General features: G+C 38.8%; 1 protein-coding gene across 7 annotated transcripts in view; it reads right to left on the minus strand.

Moving 5' to 3' along the window:
- The window catches only part of FAM184A (family with sequence similarity 184 member A), a 186,664-nt gene that overhangs the window by 1,901 nt on the left and 165,469 nt on the right, over positions 1-19,294 (minus strand). For 4 of the 7 annotated variants that reach the window (XM_030556200.1, XM_030556201.1, XM_030556198.1 and 1 more), the window contains 3 exons: positions 8,640-8,757; positions 4,898-5,002; positions 1,247-1,446 (listed from right to left, as the gene is read on the minus strand). In XM_030556200.1, the coding sequence (XP_030412060.1) occupies positions 1,247-1,446; positions 4,898-5,002; positions 8,640-8,757 (423 nt within the window). Of the gene's footprint in view, positions 1-203; positions 298-1,246; positions 1,447-4,897; positions 5,003-8,639; positions 8,758-19,294 lie in introns of those variants that run through there. The other 3 variants (XR_003999579.1, XM_030556202.1, XM_030556203.1) reach the window with 3 other exon arrangements.

Consider the following 19,294-nt stretch of genomic DNA (forward strand, 5'->3'; position numbering starts at 1 on the left):
TATTATTTGTATCATTTCATGCACACAATTTAAAAGATATTAATTATATACTAGGAACAAGGAAATTGGTGCATGACAAACAAGTTTCCTCCCCCCTTCAAACATGTTAATAATTCTACTGAATTAGTAAGAAAAATGTATTTAATTTTAATGCTAGATCAAAATTCTTTGGTCAACAAAAATTAAGAACAAAATAATCCTACCGTTTTACTGGGGTAATACAAGGCACGAAACAATTTGCAATGGAAACTCCAGCATCACAATCCATGAATTCATGCACATGCATGTTACTGACGTCTGAGCAGACACATGCATATCACATGCACAGGGGAAAAATAAGCAACACAATGTATTTAACAAAAGTATATTTTCTTGAAACAGAATTTTACTACTTCTTTATTTTCAATTCCATAATTTCCCACTTCTAACACTTGTCAGAATTGTGTCATTACTCATGTAAATCATAAGGGAAGGGAAACAACTGCTTGTGCATCTGACACTTATGCCATTGCTTTGATTTGCAAATAAAGTGTGTTGTAAGAACAGGACAGCAAGCAATTCCAACTGCAGATAGAGAACACCACTTCTGCAGTGCACTCAGGGTCCAGGCACTGAGAGCCTAAAGACCTGAGTCTTCCCTCTTGATTCATTTGTTAAATTAATAGTGTAATTCACTCTACCATCCCTTTCAAAGAACTAATCCTGGAGATTTTAATGCTAATTTTTATTACTGGAAAGGCAGCATTAAAACACCCACCCATGCATAGTTCCTATTTCTGTACTAAACTAACGTTTATGAAAAAAATTGACAGAAATGAGGAAAAGGACAAAAAAAAATCAATGGACCACAGAAAGCAATTTTGTCATATAAACGTCATCACACAATTATGAATAAAAAAATCCCTATGTTTTAAAACAATTCCCAAAGGACAACTAGTAAATAACACAAACATTTAAAACAATTGTTCATAAAATGTAAACAATTGGAAGCACATGAATCATATTAAGAAATATTAAAAGGTTTTAAAAGTTGAGGGTTCAAGACTTATAAAAAGGTCAAAAATATTTCACATTTCAACAAGCTCTACAATAAAAAGGAATACTGTAAAGAGGTTACAAACAGCGTAAAAATGCCACAGTAATATTTGTACTCAAAGTGTTAATAAAGCAAGTGGGATTTTCATCTAAATAGGAATGCAAAACTTCTATGAGTTAAGAAAAAAAGGATTGGTGAGGCAGTGCTCACCTCAAAAACGTCTTGGGCTCTTTGGGTGGTATTGGCTGTGGAAGTGGTTTGCTGCTGTTGAACTCAATATCGTGGATGGGTGAATTAGGAATGGGATCCAGGCGGTTAGGATGTCCATTGCCCACTCCGCTAGATTCCAGAGCACTTAGATTGGGGACACTCACAAACCTGTTTGTTGATTTATCATTCTTCTTCTTTTGCTGCATTAAAAACAACAAATGTAAGGAAGGCTCCTTGCACCAGGACAGATGAGGAAATTGGTAGATGAGAAGGTTCCTTTATAGCTTTTTTCTTTCTTTCTTTCTTTTTTTTTTGGATGGGAAGCAAGTTTGGGAGGGAAGTGGAATAATTTCTATAATTGCACCTTTATGGTATTCCTTGAACAATGCTGAATAGCATACATTCACAAAGGAAAATTAAATATTTAAGCAAATTTACTAAGGAATTCAGGCCTAGCTCAGCAGTCAATATGTATATTATTCTGAAGGATTGAATGTATAGAGCAAGATATTTTATTGGAAGGAGATCGGGAGGTAGCTAGTTCTCTACAAAATAATACTTCAGTCTGCTATCCTTCATTTCTACTTAAACACATTCTCTGGATTAGTGAAAGAGTTCTGCAATCAAATGAATTGGCGGGAAAGATAAATCTGTTCAATAAGTTTCACTTTGCCATTTAAATATAGTTTGGTAAACAATTAGTTTTTGTCTTTGACCAGAAACTTAGAAAATCTGCAATTAAGGTACATTCTTTTGTTAAAGCACTGATGACCCCCAAATCAATGGGTGTTATTACATTATTATGAAGGATATAACTCATCCTATACTGTATTTCAGTTCCTTGCCAGAAAGAGGAAAAAGCACCACCTTTTATCTCTAAGTAGAATATTTCTAGCCACTAGATGGCAAAACTAAATCAACTTTTCAGTTTGAAGTATCTTTCAACTTCATCTGACAGTACTTCAAGTGACTCAAAGAGATAGATGAGAGTTATTGTAATATTGATATTTTAGTATCAGTAATTTATTACCAGGTAAAATGAATGATTATCTACTAGCTTTATTTCCCACTCGCTGATTCTTTAGAACTTATAAATATATAGGAGGTTCAAATCTCAAAAGTTTTTACAGAGAAATGGCCTAATGAGGTGTACCATATTTAATATCTCTTCATTACTTATGGCTCATGTACTTCCTATTTACATAGTAAAAAGGGTTTCATTAAAAATATACTTCACTTGATTTCAAATTGAAACTGAGTTCATTTTTTCTCATGAATACTACATACAAATACATATACAACCCCACCTAAAGCACTTAGAAAAAAAATCTGGTTACTTGTAAACTGTGCACATTTGAAATGGTGTCCCTGAGAGACAAATGCACCTGTAACTTTGTCATAAAATTATACATACACTCTTCAGAGCAGAACTGCATTTGAAATAACAGGAATGATGAGTTCAGGTATGGAAAAGAGTTGAACTGTAGATTGCCACATTGCTCTATTGATCATATCCTGTACTGCCAGATGAGAGACCTAGGTTTGAATTCTGGCCTCTTACCTGGTTGACAGCTGCAAGTGCTGCTAATGTAGCACATTCAGTTCAGAGAAAACACTTCATGGCCTCATTAATAGTACTGAATCAAGTCATTTTGTAATAGAAGGCTGATGAAACAAAGACTGCCACAGAAAAATACTGGAGTTGGGGAAGGAGGCTGGATTTTGAGGAGGGGAAATCAAAGATTTTTTTTTTCACATCTAGTGTAAAGTGGCTTCAGGAAAACTGGAAAAAATATATCTAGCAGTACTGGGAATGTGGGATTTCCATTAAATACTAATTTATTTAATTAAAATGTAAAATGCAATCAAAACTAAATACATAAATACTTTCATAACATTATCTCCACTATGCTGAATGTAGCACTTCCCAGATCTTGATCATTTGGTTATTATTATGAAGAGAAACACACGAATAAGTAAAATAAAGATGCATGAGAAGAAGAAAAACAAACCAATGACACTTGAATCTTCATGTTGTTTTGTTGACTGATCACAGTTATATTTTATTAATGCAATATTAGCTGTTATTTCCCCCTTCATTTTAGATTGTCTCCCTCAGTCTTACATTCCTTTTTTGTTGATTATTTATTCCATCATCTCTATTCCAGTAAAAGTAGAATTTACAGTATATTCAGTTTCAATAAGTTTTAATGCTGCTGTTTAGTCTGGCCAAGAGGAAACAAGCATCTCCCAAAATATTTTCCCCATGGTTCACGTTCCAACAAATCACTTCTGCAAATTTTAGGGCCTGATCCTAATTCTACTCCAGTCAGTAGGCATCCTTCCCTTGACTGCAATGTAGACTGGGTCAGGCCCTTAGTTATGAATTCCCAAGTTGCTTCTGAACCCACGGATATCTTCTATGCTAGCACTCTACACTGTTTGTAGGCCATCAGCCTAGTTTAGTATGTTTTTTTTTTAAACAGATAAGGTCAGAATTATTCCTGATGAGCTAAAGAAAATGGTTTTATAAAGTTTTTATTTAATTTAAACTAGAAAACTAATATAATATAAGATAATTAAAATCTAAAACATTGCTAAGTAATTATACAAAATCCAAGTTCTAGAAATCTTTTAATTCTTAAGGCAGATTTATAGATTTCTACATGCTCCTTTAAGTGGAGACCTCCCCTTTATCTGGTTTAGGTGTCCACAGTTCTGATATTATCTCTGTTAGGCCCAGGCTACCATTTTATTTAAATTTCTCATGTTGAGTTTTCCCACACAGAGCACTCCAGAGTTTACTGTGAGACTGATTTTAATGCAGCATGCTGCGGGACCTAGCTCACAAAAGAGCTTTACAGAACTGCTGGGCCCTGCAAAATATGAGGGACCAGGGCACTGATAAAAGGTATATGGAGGAGAGACAGGGAAATGTTCTTTTATGGTCTCATGTAAACCCTTAAAAAGGTTAGTTAAGGTAATAGACTGATTTAACTCCATAAATGCAGTGTTTTGGCTTATTACAACAATGTATAACCCACTAACAACCACTCACAGCTGCCTTTCCTCCCACCAACTCCCATGACTGTAGGGGTGTTAACGAGCCACTTCACCTTGAATGGTCCTCTGAAGTATGGGTTAACTACTTATGCTAAACAATCTGTTCCATCTTGTATTTAGCGGCCACACTCCGATGTTTCCCAGACCTGAAGAAAAGCTCTGTGTAAACTTGAAAGCTTGTCTCTCTCACCAACAGAAGATGGTCCAATAAATAATATTACCTCACCTACCTTGTCTCTCTACGGAACTAACATGACATTTTCAGACCATCGCTATACTCCTTCCCCCTATATCTGTTGTCTATCTTGTTTATTTAGATTTTAAGCTTTTCAGGGCAGGGACTATCTTTTATGCTAGGTTTTCACAGTAACCAGCACAGTGGAGCACAATCTCAATTTGGGTCCTTAAGTACTACTACCATAATACAAATAAATAATAATAAATAGAATACAGGCAAGCAAAGAACTATATTCAGTGTTTTGAACATGTCTGACAAAATATAGAGACTATCATGTCTGTCTCTCTTTTTACACTATGTATTAACACAGATTTCTTTTCCATTTTAGCAATAAAGCCTGTGGAGCCTACCTTCACCAGTGGATTAATAACTCCGACATTAGGGCTTGCATTAAACACTTTGTTGAAGTTAGTCTCTCTGTTGACTAGTTCTAGTTGATAGAATTTTTTGTCATCCTAATAAAGAACAAGAAATACAAACTTCTCTTTATGCATTTTCCATTAGCTAATGGCAAGATATTTATATAACATTGTTTCAAAACACATTCAGTTCTAAATCTGTATTTCTATAAATTCCAATCAAGCCATTATTTACAATGTATTTATGCATGATCTTATATACAATTAAAGAAACTAAATAATTTACACTAATGAGTTTCTGTTATGTAGATTTCACACTTGAGAGACAGTATGGTTTAGTGGACTGTTGATAGGGAGGGACCCACAATGCTTAATCTTTGTTCTGCCACTATCATTTTGTGTGGTCTTGGTCAAGTATGTCCCCATCAGTGAAGCTGCAGTAAAAAGGCTGAGGAGTGAGCCTTCTCAAGTGCCACTAATTTCAAATGCTTTACATTTTCAAAATGTTGTATGAACTTTTAGCTAATGCACACAACAGCCCTATGGGGTTGCTGAGAGAGGCCCCAATCCTATGATATGCTGATTGTCTACAACTCTTCAAATAAGGCTACAGCAGCCTGACAGAATATTCTGATATTCTTGATTCAGCAACGAGTACTTTGAGCTGTGAAGGTTCAGAGTAGTTGTCTGGTTCTAACCAGTTTCCCCTTATTAAGCTGATTTGTCCCCATCCTCACTTGTCTAAAATCCTGTGTAAGGTCCTGTCCCATTTAAATCTTGCATGTATGGTCTATGACCAGATAACTTTTTTATTCTTCTTTTTGGTGCCAAAAGTAAGATAAATTGGACAAGCCATTTCTCAGATATGGAAGTTGGGAAAAGTAGATATGGCTTATATTTGGGACTTCATGCTATTTTGTCATGAAATATCTCAGAGGTAGCTTGGCATATGGTCCATATTTAGGTTCTTAATGCTGTTTTGTCATGAAATATCTCAGAGGTAGCTTGACATAAAAACTTCAAATTGGTTTCCGCAAGTTTTTGAAGGTCTATGATTTAAAAAAAAAAACTGCTTTTTTTTTTTAAGCTATTCGTTGCTGAATTAGGAGCATCAAACATTCCATCAGGCTGCTGCAGACTTAAGATCCACTAAACCTTGTAAGATTTGCCAAGAGTCTGACAGAAAGTTCAGCAAAGAACTGTCTAGTGTTAAAAATGTAAATAATACAAGGACAACTTATATCCTCCTCTTCCTCTGAATTCATTGGTACAGTACAAATATTTTCTTGAAGAAAGTGGTGATGGTATCCCTAACTCTCCTGAGGTCATCTCAGCCAGACAGGAGAATCCCATTATTTAGCTGTCTCACAACATTCCTATAGTATATATATTACCCGTTTTATGGGATTCAGAAAGTTTAACAGACCTGTCCAAGGTCACATAGCAAGCAATTATAAAAGCTGGTTTAGAACCAAAGACTCCTGACTCCCAGTCTAGTCCTTCTCTAGTAAACTACTACAGGAAATTCACTTTGTTTCTGTGGGATGCTTTCTACATAGTCAGGAGTGGGTGGGAGACTGGGATACTCTTAAGAATACATAAAGTGAGATGGAATGGGAAGAATTAAGGGAATGGATGTTTGGTAGTATTTTTTGCTGAAAGAAAGGCAGGTTTAGAAACAAAATGTGAGAAGTTATAATGGAATATTCATGCTCTGCTGAAGGATTTGTCTTAGTGATATAAACATCTGATTTGAATATTTAATTTTCCGAGAGTCACAGGTTCAAATCTGGGCAGGGTTATCTTACTCCTCTATCTTCAAGGTCAGTAAAACTGAGCTTCGGGCAATTTAGTATGTGGATTTTTCAAAAAGAAACATAACTGAAATTCTCCTCATCCACCACATTATTACTGTGTGCAGAACAGCAGAGGCCACATAGATGTGAAAGGAACAAGTAGAGCATAAGTCTCAATAAACCTGAGTTAGCGAAACTAGTGCTCTACAATAAAAGGTTATTGGGCGAAGGGGAAACACACCTGTCCTTTCCAATATTCTCTGTCTTATTAGCAAAGGTACCCATCACACAGCATGCTCAAACACTTTATATTTTCACATTCCTCCCTCTGCCACCCACATCTCTCTTTCCCCAGTCCAATGGATCCAGTCCAAAATGGATGTGGCACTTATATCAGTTGTTTAGCTAGCTGAAAGGTGGCAATCTTAGAACTAGCCATTACTTTGAAGCTTTGGTTCTGCTAGTGATGATCTTCCAACCTAAAAATGTACAGTGTGGTGTCATTCAGCTATTCTTTGAAGGAAAAAGACACAACACCAAAGGAAATTCCAAAACACAATGTTTGTTAAGCCCTGAATAACTCCAGAGAAAGAAACATAATGTAATGTTGTAGTTTTAAGAAACACAGATATCTGAAAGCCAGGAAATTCAGTTACACTTAGTTCTTCCCACTGAAAATACTGGAAAGTATGGAAATATGGTACCTCAAACAACCTGAAGTTTGCCCTCATATCCCTGCTAATCATTCACTCAAAATTATAAGACAGTCCATTTACATATGACAACTGGAACCACATATTACCATCACACTGTAACATGTTCAACATATGAATGTATGCACCACCTATTCATTATACTGTATGTGTGTTACCTACTCAACTGGAGACTAGTGTCTAGTTCACCTTCCCTTGACAATTAGCAATACCAACATTTTGCCTCTGGAGAGAAGAATAATGAATTGTCTTATGGTTAAGGCCGAGAACTGAGTGTCAGGAGACTTGGATTTTAAACTTGTCTCAATTGCTGTGTCTCAATTTCTTTAGCTGTATAATAGAGATAATAGTATTTACCTGCCTTACAAAGGTGTTGTAAAGCTAATTTACTTGTTGTTTATAAAGCATGTACATTGAGATCCTCAGATGGAAGCCACTATACAAGTGAAAAATATTATTGTTACACTTCATATATACCCCAAGACCTATAATATTTAACTCCCTTCCTCTGTTCCTAAAAACTTTCAGATGATTTTAATATTTCACTTTCCTCAGTGGTTGAGCTCCCTGAGCCTGCAGATTTATTAATCCTAGTATTACTTACGGTTAGAATCTGTACACTCTTTTGCAAAAGCCAAGGTCAATATGAGACATCCACAGATGCAGGCAAAACACAAGTGTATACAGGGTTTAAGATACACTCAGTTACCAGACTTCCTGTCCATTTTTCAACATACGATCAAGCCCTGGGAATATAGCTACCTTACACTGAGGGCACCTACAGGATGGTAGAGATACAAAGGTGGAAGTAAAGTTATTTGGGATTCCTTAATTCTGTATTCCCATATTTTCCAATGCATATATGTTTTAGATTACTTAAGTAACTTTAACTTTGAATTTTCTGGCTTTCAGGCACTTACGCTTTAAGACAATATTGTAATTTAATAGAATATTGTAATTCTGAATTTTTTTTTGCAACTTACATTTTTATATATATATTTACAATATTAAGCTTGGTCCTATAAACATTTAGGCATGTGCTTAACTTTACTATAGTATTTCCAGTTAAGTCAATGGGACTACTGCAATAAAGTTAAGTATATGCATAAGTGTTAGCAGAACTGAGGCCTTAAATCCATTTTAATCAAGTTTTTTTTCAAGAAATTAGACTAATATTTGTATCTGTTAATATATTAATACCAGAAAGAGCACAAAAAGTCTTACGATCAGTTTCTTTATGAGTTGGTCCCTCTCTGCAATCAGGTCTTTCAACTCTGCAATAAGCTGTAAATCTTCTCGTCTTGATTCTCTGTTTTGGTATTTCTCTTCCATTTCTTCTAAACTTCATGGAAGAGAAAGACACCAACTTTAACTTAATGTAGTCCAGAATTAAATTCCAAATGAATATAATCATACTTTGGATAAGTACAATAAGTAATTTAATGGGTAAAAAACAAAACAAAAAAACCCCAATAAGACAATAATTTGCTTTACCCCTTATATATTAACATTTTAATTTTAACATCAACCAAAATTACTGGTTAAAGAGGTTTTAGTTAATCTGAACTTCAATGTAAACTACCATCTTTGCTATAACAAACAACATTTTGGGCAAGATTTTGAAAACTCATCATCCTTTTTGTGCATGCAAACATTGGGCACTAAATAAGAGGCCTGGCATGAGCTAGACTGAAAATCAGGTCCTATGAGCAAACAAAAAATATATGCGGTGGAATCACAGGATGTTGTAGAGAAGAGTGGTTCTTTTGTGCTGTAAGAGACTAAACTTTAGTATCTAATATTATCTTAGCTTGAATTTTGTGAAGCTGACAATATGCAGCTCAGCTAGATTTATTCTGAGGAATGAGAAAAAAATAATAAAAATATGTTTCATTTAATAGATCACTAGACTGTACAGAGGTGTATGGAAATGGTACTGAAGAAAGAGAGAAAAGAAGGAGACAAGGCTGGCACCATTTTCCTCAGCTCATGTGGAGGACAGTGGGGCAAAGATATCCAAGTATGGTGAAGACTAATCTGTAACTAATTCCTCGCCGCAAAACCAATTTAGCACCAGGAGAGATGGAAATAAAAGAACTAGCTGTAAGAGACAAACAATAAACATCTGGATATTAGCATTTAAAGAGGAAAGTAACAGTTGATTAAGTTGAGAAAAATATGAGGAAACTTGAATCACATAGTGGGAAAGCATTAAAGGAGAAAACTGAAATAAGCACGCCAATTTAGAGAACAGTTGTAGGAGAATGAGCACAAGAATTCTTGAATTTTTAGGAAGATATGAAGAAAAAACTTTTGAAAGAGTTTTCAGAAGATAGCCTCAAAATACTATTTGTCACTACGACATTCTGAAATTCCTGACATCAAGTTCACGATGCTAAATATTGCCCACTAGAAAGTTAATTGCAATATGTATCTGCCAAATCCAGCTTTCATGTAGGTTACCGCCTTGAATTTCAGCACAAATACAGAGAATTTAACAAGTTTAGCGCCGCCCTCCCCCACAAAGGTGAAAAATTACAATTTAAGGTATTTAGTCAGTCCAAATTTAATTCCACATGGCTTCCTAAACTACAGATCCCTTCTCATTTTAACAGTATTTTCCCTTCAGAAGAAGCTAAGTAATTTTGACTTTGGTCTTACATGACTGCCTACGTTTCATGAGAATGATGTCAGTTGATGAACTGAGCATATTCTATGCCTCTTTCTATGTCTTAGCACGAGACTGTTTATCCCTCACTAAATGATTGAGGAAAAAGTTTAAATGGATCACCTTGTTCAAACAAGTAACCTCCCCAGGTGATAGGTTCCTTATGGTTTACCCTTTGGTGATGATGTGGGCATAGAGATCTCTTCAAATTGGTGAAGCTTCTCCAACAATGAAGGAAGTGAAAGCCTTATGACTAAATCAAGCAGATGACTGGAGATATAGCAACTAACATGGAATGAATGCATGACCTTGGGGTGAGGAAATGGGATTGAGGACACCAGAACAGAAAGTAGCAGTACATGGAAGGAAGAAACTTTATTTACAACTCTCCATAATACAGTGGGATTCTCTCACCCCACTAAGCAGTTTATTGGCCTTTGGTCTGCCACCATGCATAGTTATGTGGGAGCTGCGTAGTGCAAAAGGCCAAGCATATTTTGGTCTGCAGAAAGCTAGTACAGTGAAACTCCGCTATAACGCAATGTTTGGGATCCAAAAAATTCCATCGTGATAAATGCAGGGTGACGGTATAGCGGGGTTTCAAGTCGGTCAGTTTAAGTCAGTGGCCCCCAACGTGGTGCATTGATGTGTGCCGCCTAGTGCCCAGCAGGGGAAAGAAGCCACGGCCCTGTGCCTGCCGGGGACAGAGAACTCTGAGGCTGCATGTGCCGGTGCTCCTTGTCCCTGGCAAGCGCAGGGCCGCGGCTTCTCTTCGGCCTGCCAGGGACAGAGAGCACCGGTGCCTGCAGCCCCAGAGAAGCCAGAGAGAAGCCGCGGCCCTGCGCCTGCTGGGGACAGAGAGCACCGGCGCCCGCAGCCTTGGAGTTCTCTGTCCCCAGCAGGCGCTGGGCCATGGCTTCTCTCCCCTGCTGGGCACTAGGCGGGGGCACATCAATGTCCTGGCAGGTGCCATGGCGTTGGAGACCACTGGTATTAGGCCTTAAAGGGGAGCCAACTTATGATCACGTTATATGTGATTTCGCGTTATGGCGGGGCGCGTTATTGCAAGGTTTGACTGTACTTTCTGAAACACTTCTTTCTGAGACACGTAAATCAGAAATCCATTGCCTTCAAATTCAGATAATAAAATTATCACAAGATGAGACAGCCAAGACTACAGTGAGCATTTGAAAAACCAGTGCCTGCAAACCAAGTTTTATTTATGCCCCCCAATAATCCTCATGTAGTTTAATGATCTTATAAAACATTTTAACAAAATACTGAAAATTTGGACAACGCAATTGCATCTTCAGATGCAGAAAAAGCTTTTGATTCAGCAGAATGGAAATACACTCAGTGGGTTTAATTCTGTGTATACATTTTCTGCTAGGATAAGCTATTGTAGACAAATCCCCAAAGTATAATACACACTTATGCACAGCTGCCACCCTATTTTCAGACATCTCAGCGAGCCATTTTCTATGTATATCAAAGAAGTACATGTAATTCAAACAATCCAATCAGATAAGCTAATTAATACTACCCCTCAAAGTTACATGAGCCAGATTCTCCAGTTCACTAAATCTGTTATGCACTGCACTAAGTGGTGCAAAGTGGACTTAAAGCAGCTGGAGATAGCTAGTAGAGAAATCCTTGTGTAGGAGGCATAGATATCTCCTTTGCCAGCTGCCCCCACAATGTCAGGGGAGAGAAGTGACATCCTGGGAGTGGGGCTCTGGCACAGAGCACTCCACCTGATGCTCCACTGGCTTAGGGGCCTTATACCAGTGGTGTAAATCAGAACAGCTCCCTCACAGGTCTTTAATTTGAGCATGGGCCAAACAGCTCAGGATTAGGGAACCATAACTGGCTCTCCAATGGTTCCCACACCTCAGTGCATCTAAGAAGAGCTCAGCTGTAGCAAAAAAAACTTGCCTGATATTTCTATTTTAATAGCAAATATGAAATAGATATACATTATTTTTGTATATAATTATTACTGTATTTTCAGCATCTCAAACATACAAGGCCAGGTTAATCAAAGCTGGTGCAGGGAGGCGAAAATTACATGTTTATTTGCCAGCATGGACCTCTGTGGTTCACAGGAGACTGCACCTCAGAGAAATGAGGTGGCTTTTTTTACTGCTGCCCTCTCAGGGAGAAACCTATTATATGGGACCAATTTTAAAATCTCACCAAGACCTCCACATAAGTCTTGCTGGAGGAAGCTGTTGAGAATAAAGGCATGAATTGGCAAGTTCCCTGGTTACTCTCACCACAACTTATTACTGGCTAGTGTTGCCCACTTTTGGGACCATGCTAGCTCACTCCAGTGCTCCCAGAATAAGATAAGTTGTGAAGAGCCCAGCTGAATGGTGACTTGGTGCTTATTGTGCATTATTAATGGTTGTTTTCCTACAGATCTTCCTGCCCTCTTTAGGTACACCATGATTTGGCACCAACCCCAATGGCTTGTGTCATGGATCCCTTGAAGTTGTGATTTGCCTCCACAGCCACATGCCTGGCTCTGATAGGAGGGCAGGGATGGGGGTACTGACAGTCGAAGGGGGTTCTGATCCCAGTTTCAGGGGCTATTTGCTGTTCATCAGGGACATGGGATCCAGTATTCAGACATGGTGGAGAGATGGAGGGCATTTGGTGCTCAGATAGGGGGAGAACAGCACTCACATGGGTGGGGGAAGATGCAGAGAAGGGGTGGGTGTAACAGCAGGGATAGAGGCACAACAGCCCTGGTCCCTGCCTATTCCCAAACCACAATACAATTTCAGTTTTTTCAGACTGCATAGGCTTAACTCGTAAAATCAGAGAATATCAGGGTTGGAAGGGACCTCAGGAGGTCATCTAGTCTAACCCCCCGCTCAAAGCAGGACCAATTCCCAACTAAATCATCCCAGCCAGGGCTTTGGCAAGCCTGACCTTAAAAACCTATAAGGAAGGAGATTCTACCACCTCCCTAGGTAACCCATTCCAGTGCTTCACCACTCTCTGAGTGAAAAAGTTTTTCCTAATGTCCAACCTAAACCTTCCCCATTGCAACTTGAGACCATTACTCCTTGTTCTGTCATCTGCTACCACTGAGAACAGTCTAGATCCATCCTCTTTGGAACTCCCCTTCAGGTAGTTGAAAGCAGCTATCAAATCCCCCCTCATTCTTCTCTTCTGCAGATTAAACAATCCCAGTTCCCACAGCCTGTCCTCATAAGTCATGTGCTCCAGCCCCCTAATCATTTTTGTTGCCCTCTGCTGGACTCTTTCCAATTTTTCCACATCCTTCTTGTAGTGTAGGGCCCAAAACTGGACACAGTACTCCAGATGAGGCTTAACCAATGTCCAAAAGAAGGGAATGTATCTCGATCTGTTGGCAATGCCCCTACTTATACAGCCCAAAATGCCATTAGCCTTCTTGGCAACAAGGGCACACTGTTGACTCATATCCAGCTTCTCGTCCACTGTAACCCCTAGGTCTTTTTCTGCAGAACTGCTTCCTAGCCATTCGGTTCCTAGTCTGTAACAGTGAATGGGATTCTTCTGTCCTAAGTGCAGGACTCTGCACTTGTCCTTGTTGAACCTCATCAGGTTTCTTTTGGCCCAGTTCTCTAATTTGTCTAGGTCCCTCTGTATCCTATCCCTACCCTCCAGCGTATCTACCACTCCCCCCAGTTTAGTGTCATCTGCAAACTTGCTAAGAGTACAGTCCACGCCATCCTCCAGATCATTAATGAAGATATTGAACAAAACCAGCGCCAGGACCGATCCTTCGGGCACTCCTCTTGAAACCGGCTGCCAACTAGACATGGAGCCGTTGATCACTACCCGTTGAGCCCAACGATCTAGCCAGCTTTCTATCCACCTTATAGTCCAATCATTCAGCCCATACTTCTTTAACTTGCTGGCAAGAATACTGTGAGAGACCGTATCAAAAGCTTTACTAAAGTCAAGAAATAACACATCCACAGCTTTCCCCTCATCCACAGACCCAGTTATCTCCTCATAGAAGGCAATTAGGTTAGTCAGGCATGACTTGCCCTTGGTGAATCCATGCTGACTGTTCCTGATCACTTTACTCTCCTTTAAGTGCTTCAAACTGATTCCTTGAGGACTTGCTCCATGATTTTTCCAGGGACTGAGGTGAGGCTGACTGGTCTGTAGTTCCCTGGATCATCCTCCTTCCCTTTTTTAAAGATGGGCACTACATTAGCCTTTTTCCAGTCATCCAGGACCTCCCCCATTCGCCATGAGTTGTCAAAGATAATGGCCAATGGCTCTGCAATCACATCCGCCAACTCCTTTAGCACCCTTGGATGCAGCGCATCTGGCCCAATGGACTTGTGCTTGTCCAGTTCTTCTAAATAGTCCCAAACCACTTCTTTCTTCACAGAGGGCTGGTCACCTTCTCCTTATACTGTGCTGCCCAGTGCAGCAGTCTGGGAACTGACCTTGTTTGTGAAGACAGAGGCAAAAAAATCATTGAGTACATTAGCTCTTTCCACATCCTCTGTCACTAGGTTGCCTCCCTCATTCAGTAAGGGGCCCACACTTTCCTTGATTTTCTTCTTGTTGAGAACGTATCTGAAGAAACCTTTCTTGTTACTCTTACCATCTCTTGCTAGCTGCAACTCCAAGTGTGATTTGGCCTTCCTGATTTCAGTCCTGCATGCCTGAGCAATATTTTTATACTCCTCCCTGGTCATTTGTCCAATCTTCCATTTCTTGTAAGCTTCTTTTTTGTGTTTAAGATCAGCAAGGATTTCACTGTTAAGCCAAGCTGGTTGCCTGCCACATTTACTATTCTTCCTACACATCGGGATGGTTTTTTCCTGCAACCTCAATAAGGATTCTTTAAAATGCAGCCAGCTCTCCTGGACTCCTTTCCCCCTCATGTTATTTTCCCAGGGGATCCTGCCCATCAGCTCCCTGAGCGAGTCAAAGTCTGCTTTTCTGAAGTCCAGAGTCTGTATTCTGCTGCTTTCCTTTCTTCCTTGTGTTGGGATCCTGAACTCGACCATCTCATGGTCACTGCCTCCCAGCTTCCCATCCACTTTTGTTTCCCCTACTAACTCTTCTCTGTTTGTGAGCAGCAGGTCAAGAAGAGCTCTGCCCCTAGTTGGTTCCTTATAGGACTTTCTGTCTTTTTCCTAAATTAGTCATGTTGTCTTCCTTCATACATCTTCTAAAATATGGATATCCATTGGTGACCAAAACTGTGCATACCATTCATAATATATCCTTGTTATAGTTTTATATAGTTGAATCACATCCTTTGCTTTACAATTTATTCCCATTTATATAATCTAATAATCTTTTTCCTCTCATTGTGGCTATCAGAAATGGTGCCCCAACTTTCAAATTATTACAGTTCCTAAATCCTTCTCCTCACTAGATCACTCTAGCTCTGGACCATTCAATGTAACTTATTCTCCTATATTTTCTTCTGAAGTACACAATGCATGAGCTTAAAAACGGCCTGCATATTAATCCATTTCTTAAATACGTATAAATCTTCTTTCCATTTTGTGTTCTCAAATATATCTCCAATTCTTCATGTTTCGGTACCAACAGGAATTTAGTTATCAGTGGAGAGCAGCCTGAAACAAAATCTGGATCCAAACATCCTCTAACTTTGAGGGAGGATGATTTGTAATTTGACCAGAATTCTGCACCTATGGTCATCTCTAGAGATCATGCTTTTTCTGCTGCCTTACAGCAGTAAGTAATTTCTAAAGATATTGAGCAGAAATAGTCTTGGGGATACCTCACTTGTTTCCGTTCACTATAGCTCTGCATTAATGCTGTGCTAAACCTGCAGGATTCAGTTTGTAAATAGAACCCACGCATCTGGATTTACAGGAGCCCTTGAGCTTTTACTCAAACCTTCATTTGGGTGCCATCCACAGCGGTTCCCTCTCAGTCCAGTCCCCAGATACTGATCTTCCACAAAGGTCTGTGTAGATCCTTGGAACTTCAGCTCATACTTATGGAAATTGGGTGACTGTGGGCTGAGGCTATTTGTTCAGTTCACAAACCTTCCCTGAATGGAAGAGTGGCCATACTGGGTCAGACCAGTGGTCCATCTAGCTCAGTATCCTGTCTCCTGACAATAGCCACTGCCAGATGCTTCAGAGGGAATGATGAGAACAGGGCAATCTCAAGTGATCCATCCCATTGTCCAGTCCCAGTTTCTAGCAGTTAGAAATTTAGGAACACCTCGAGCAATAGAGTTGCATCCCTGATTATCTTGACTATTAGCATTTGATGGACCAATCCTCTATGAATTTATCTAATTTTTTCTTGAACCCAATTATACTTTTCACCTTCACAACATCCCCTGGCACTGAGTTTCATGGGCAGACTGTGTGTTGTGTGAAGAAGCACTTCCTTTTCAATCTGCTGCCTATTAATTTCATCTGGTGACCTCTAGTTCTTGTGTTATGATAAATAACACTTCCCTATTCACTTTCTACAAACCATGATTTTATAGACCTCTATCATATTCCTCCCTAGTAGTCTTTTTTTCTAAGATGAACAAACCCACTCTTCTTAATCTCTCATTGTATGGAAGCTGTTCCATACCCTTGATCATTTTTATTGACTTCTCTGTACCTTTTCTGATTCTACTATAACTTTTTTCAGATGGTTCAACCAGAACTGCACATAGTATTCAAGGTGGGGACATATAATGGATTTATATATTGGCATTATGATATTTTCTGCTTTATCATCTATCCCTTTCTTAATTGTTTCTAACACTGTTAGTTTTTTTGACTGCCGCTGCACATTGAACAGATCAGAGAACTATCCACAATAACGTCAAGATCTCTTTCCTGAGTAGCAACAGCTAATTTAGACCCCATCATTCGGTATAAATAAATTGGGATTATTTTTTCCAGTGTACATTACTTTCATCTACCATTTCGTTGCCCAGTCACTCAGTTGATGAGATCCCTTTGTAACTCTTCAGAGTCTGCTTTGCACTTAACTGTCTTGCGTAGTTTTGTATCATCTGCAAATTTGTCACTATACTGTTCACCCCCTTTTCCAGATAATTTATGAATACATTGACTGAATATTCAATGTTTAATTTTCATGAGCATGTTTCCTATCCAGCTTGTACTTAGCATATTGTGCTTGATTTTTTTTGTTCAAATATCCTTTTGCAAATGTCTTGCTGCAACACAAATCTGATTTTTTTCTGTCTCTCCCTTTGAAAAAAGTTTATCAGATTAGTCTGAAACAGGTTTTACTTTCAACCTGTAAATCCATGTGCTGACTACTCTCTGGTAAGAAACTCACCAGCTCATCCCTTATTAATGACTCTAAAATATTTTCTAAAATAGAATTCAGTCTTATTTTTAGTCTAGTTTTTCCTGTTTCCTCTCTATTAACTTATTCAAGAACAAGCATAACGTCTACCTTCAAGTACCTTCCTAATGATAATCTACATTTCAAAGTGACTTGATAAGAGCTATGTCAGTTTCTTACTTAATTCCCATTGTATGCTATAATAAATCCTGTTTATTCCTGTTGATTTATTATATCTAATGGTCTTTGTAATATTTCTTCTGTGATCTTGAAATGGTGGTTACTTCTCCTTCCTGCCTTTTTCAGATATATTGTTCTCAGATTATGATAATAGGCATATGTATACTATTGTATCCCTTGTAATTTCTCCTGCAAAGTTGTTTGACTTTCTAGCAATATCTTTGCCTTTCTGCAGGATTTGTCCATTTAGACATACCCACCTCAGTTCTATGCCCAGTGACTTGTGACCCATGCCTCAGTCTCTTGCTCTGTAACGTGGACATAAATGATGCTTACCTCTTTTGTACAACACTTTGAAATCGATGGATGAAAGGTGTTATAGAAGGGCCAAGTATTATTAATATTTTAAAGACTATCAACTTTCTCAGTCTTTTCTAGCTGAACTTACTCTCTCTTTATCTTCTTTAATGTTGCCAGAACATAGACTCATAGACTCAAGGACTGGAAGGGACCTCGAGAGGTCATCGAGTCCAGTCCCCTGGCCTCATGGCAGGACCAAACACTGTCTAGACCATCCCTAAAAGACATTTATCTAACCTACTCTTAAATATCTCCAGAGATGGAGATTCCACAACCTCCCTAGGCAATCTATTCCAGTGTTTAACTACCCTGACAGTTAGGAACTTTTTCCTAATGTCCAACCTAAATCTCCTTTGCTGCAGTTTAAGCCCATTGCTTCTTGTTCTATCATTGGAGGCTAAGGTGAACAAGTTTTTCTCTCCTCCTTATGACACCCTTTTAGATACCTGAAAACTGCTATCATGTCCCCTCTCAGTCTTCTCTTTTCCAAACTAAACAAACTCAATTCCTTCAGCCTTCCTTCAGAGGTCATGTTCTCAAGACCTTTAATCATTCTTGTTGCTCTTCTCTGGACCTTCTCCAATTTCTCCACATCTTTCTTGAAATGCGGTGCCCAGAACGGGACACAATACTCCAGTTGAGGCCTAACCAGCGCAGAGTAAAGCGGAAGAATGACTTCTCGTGTCTTGTTTACAACAAACCTGTTAATGCATCCCAGAATCACGTTTGCTTTTTTTGCAACAGTATCACACTGTTGACTCATATTAAGCTTGTGGTCCACTATGACCCCTAGATCTCTTTCTGCCATACTCCTTCCTAGACAGTCTCTTCCCATTCTGTATGTGTGAAACTGATTGTTCCTTCCTAGGTGGAGCACTTTGCATTTATCTTTATTGAACTTCATCCTGTTTACCTCAGACCATTTCTCCAATTTGTCCAGATCATTTTGAATTTTGACCCTGTCCTCCAAAGCAGTTGCAATCTCTCCCAGTTTGGTATCGTCCGCAAACTTAACAAGCATACTTTCTATGCCAACATCTAAATTGTTGATGAAGATATTGAACAGAGCCGGTCCCAAAACAGACCCCTGCAGAACCCCACTTGTTATACCTTTCCAGCAGGATTGGGAGCCATTAATAACTACTCTCTGAGTATGGTTATCCAGCCAGTTATGCACCCACCTTATAGTAGCCCCATCTAAATTGTACTTTCCTAGTTTATCTATAAGAATATCATGCGAGACCGTATCAAATGCCTTACTAAAGTCTAGGTATATCACATCCACCGCTTCTCCCTTATCCACAAGGCTCGTTATCCTATCAAAGAATGCTATCAGATTAGTTTGACACGA

This window comes from Gopherus evgoodei, chromosome 3 (genome assembly GCF_007399415.2).
Source record: "Gopherus evgoodei ecotype Sinaloan lineage chromosome 3, rGopEvg1_v1.p, whole genome shotgun sequence".
NCBI classification, from domain to species: Eukaryota; Metazoa; Chordata; order Testudines; family Testudinidae; genus Gopherus; species Gopherus evgoodei.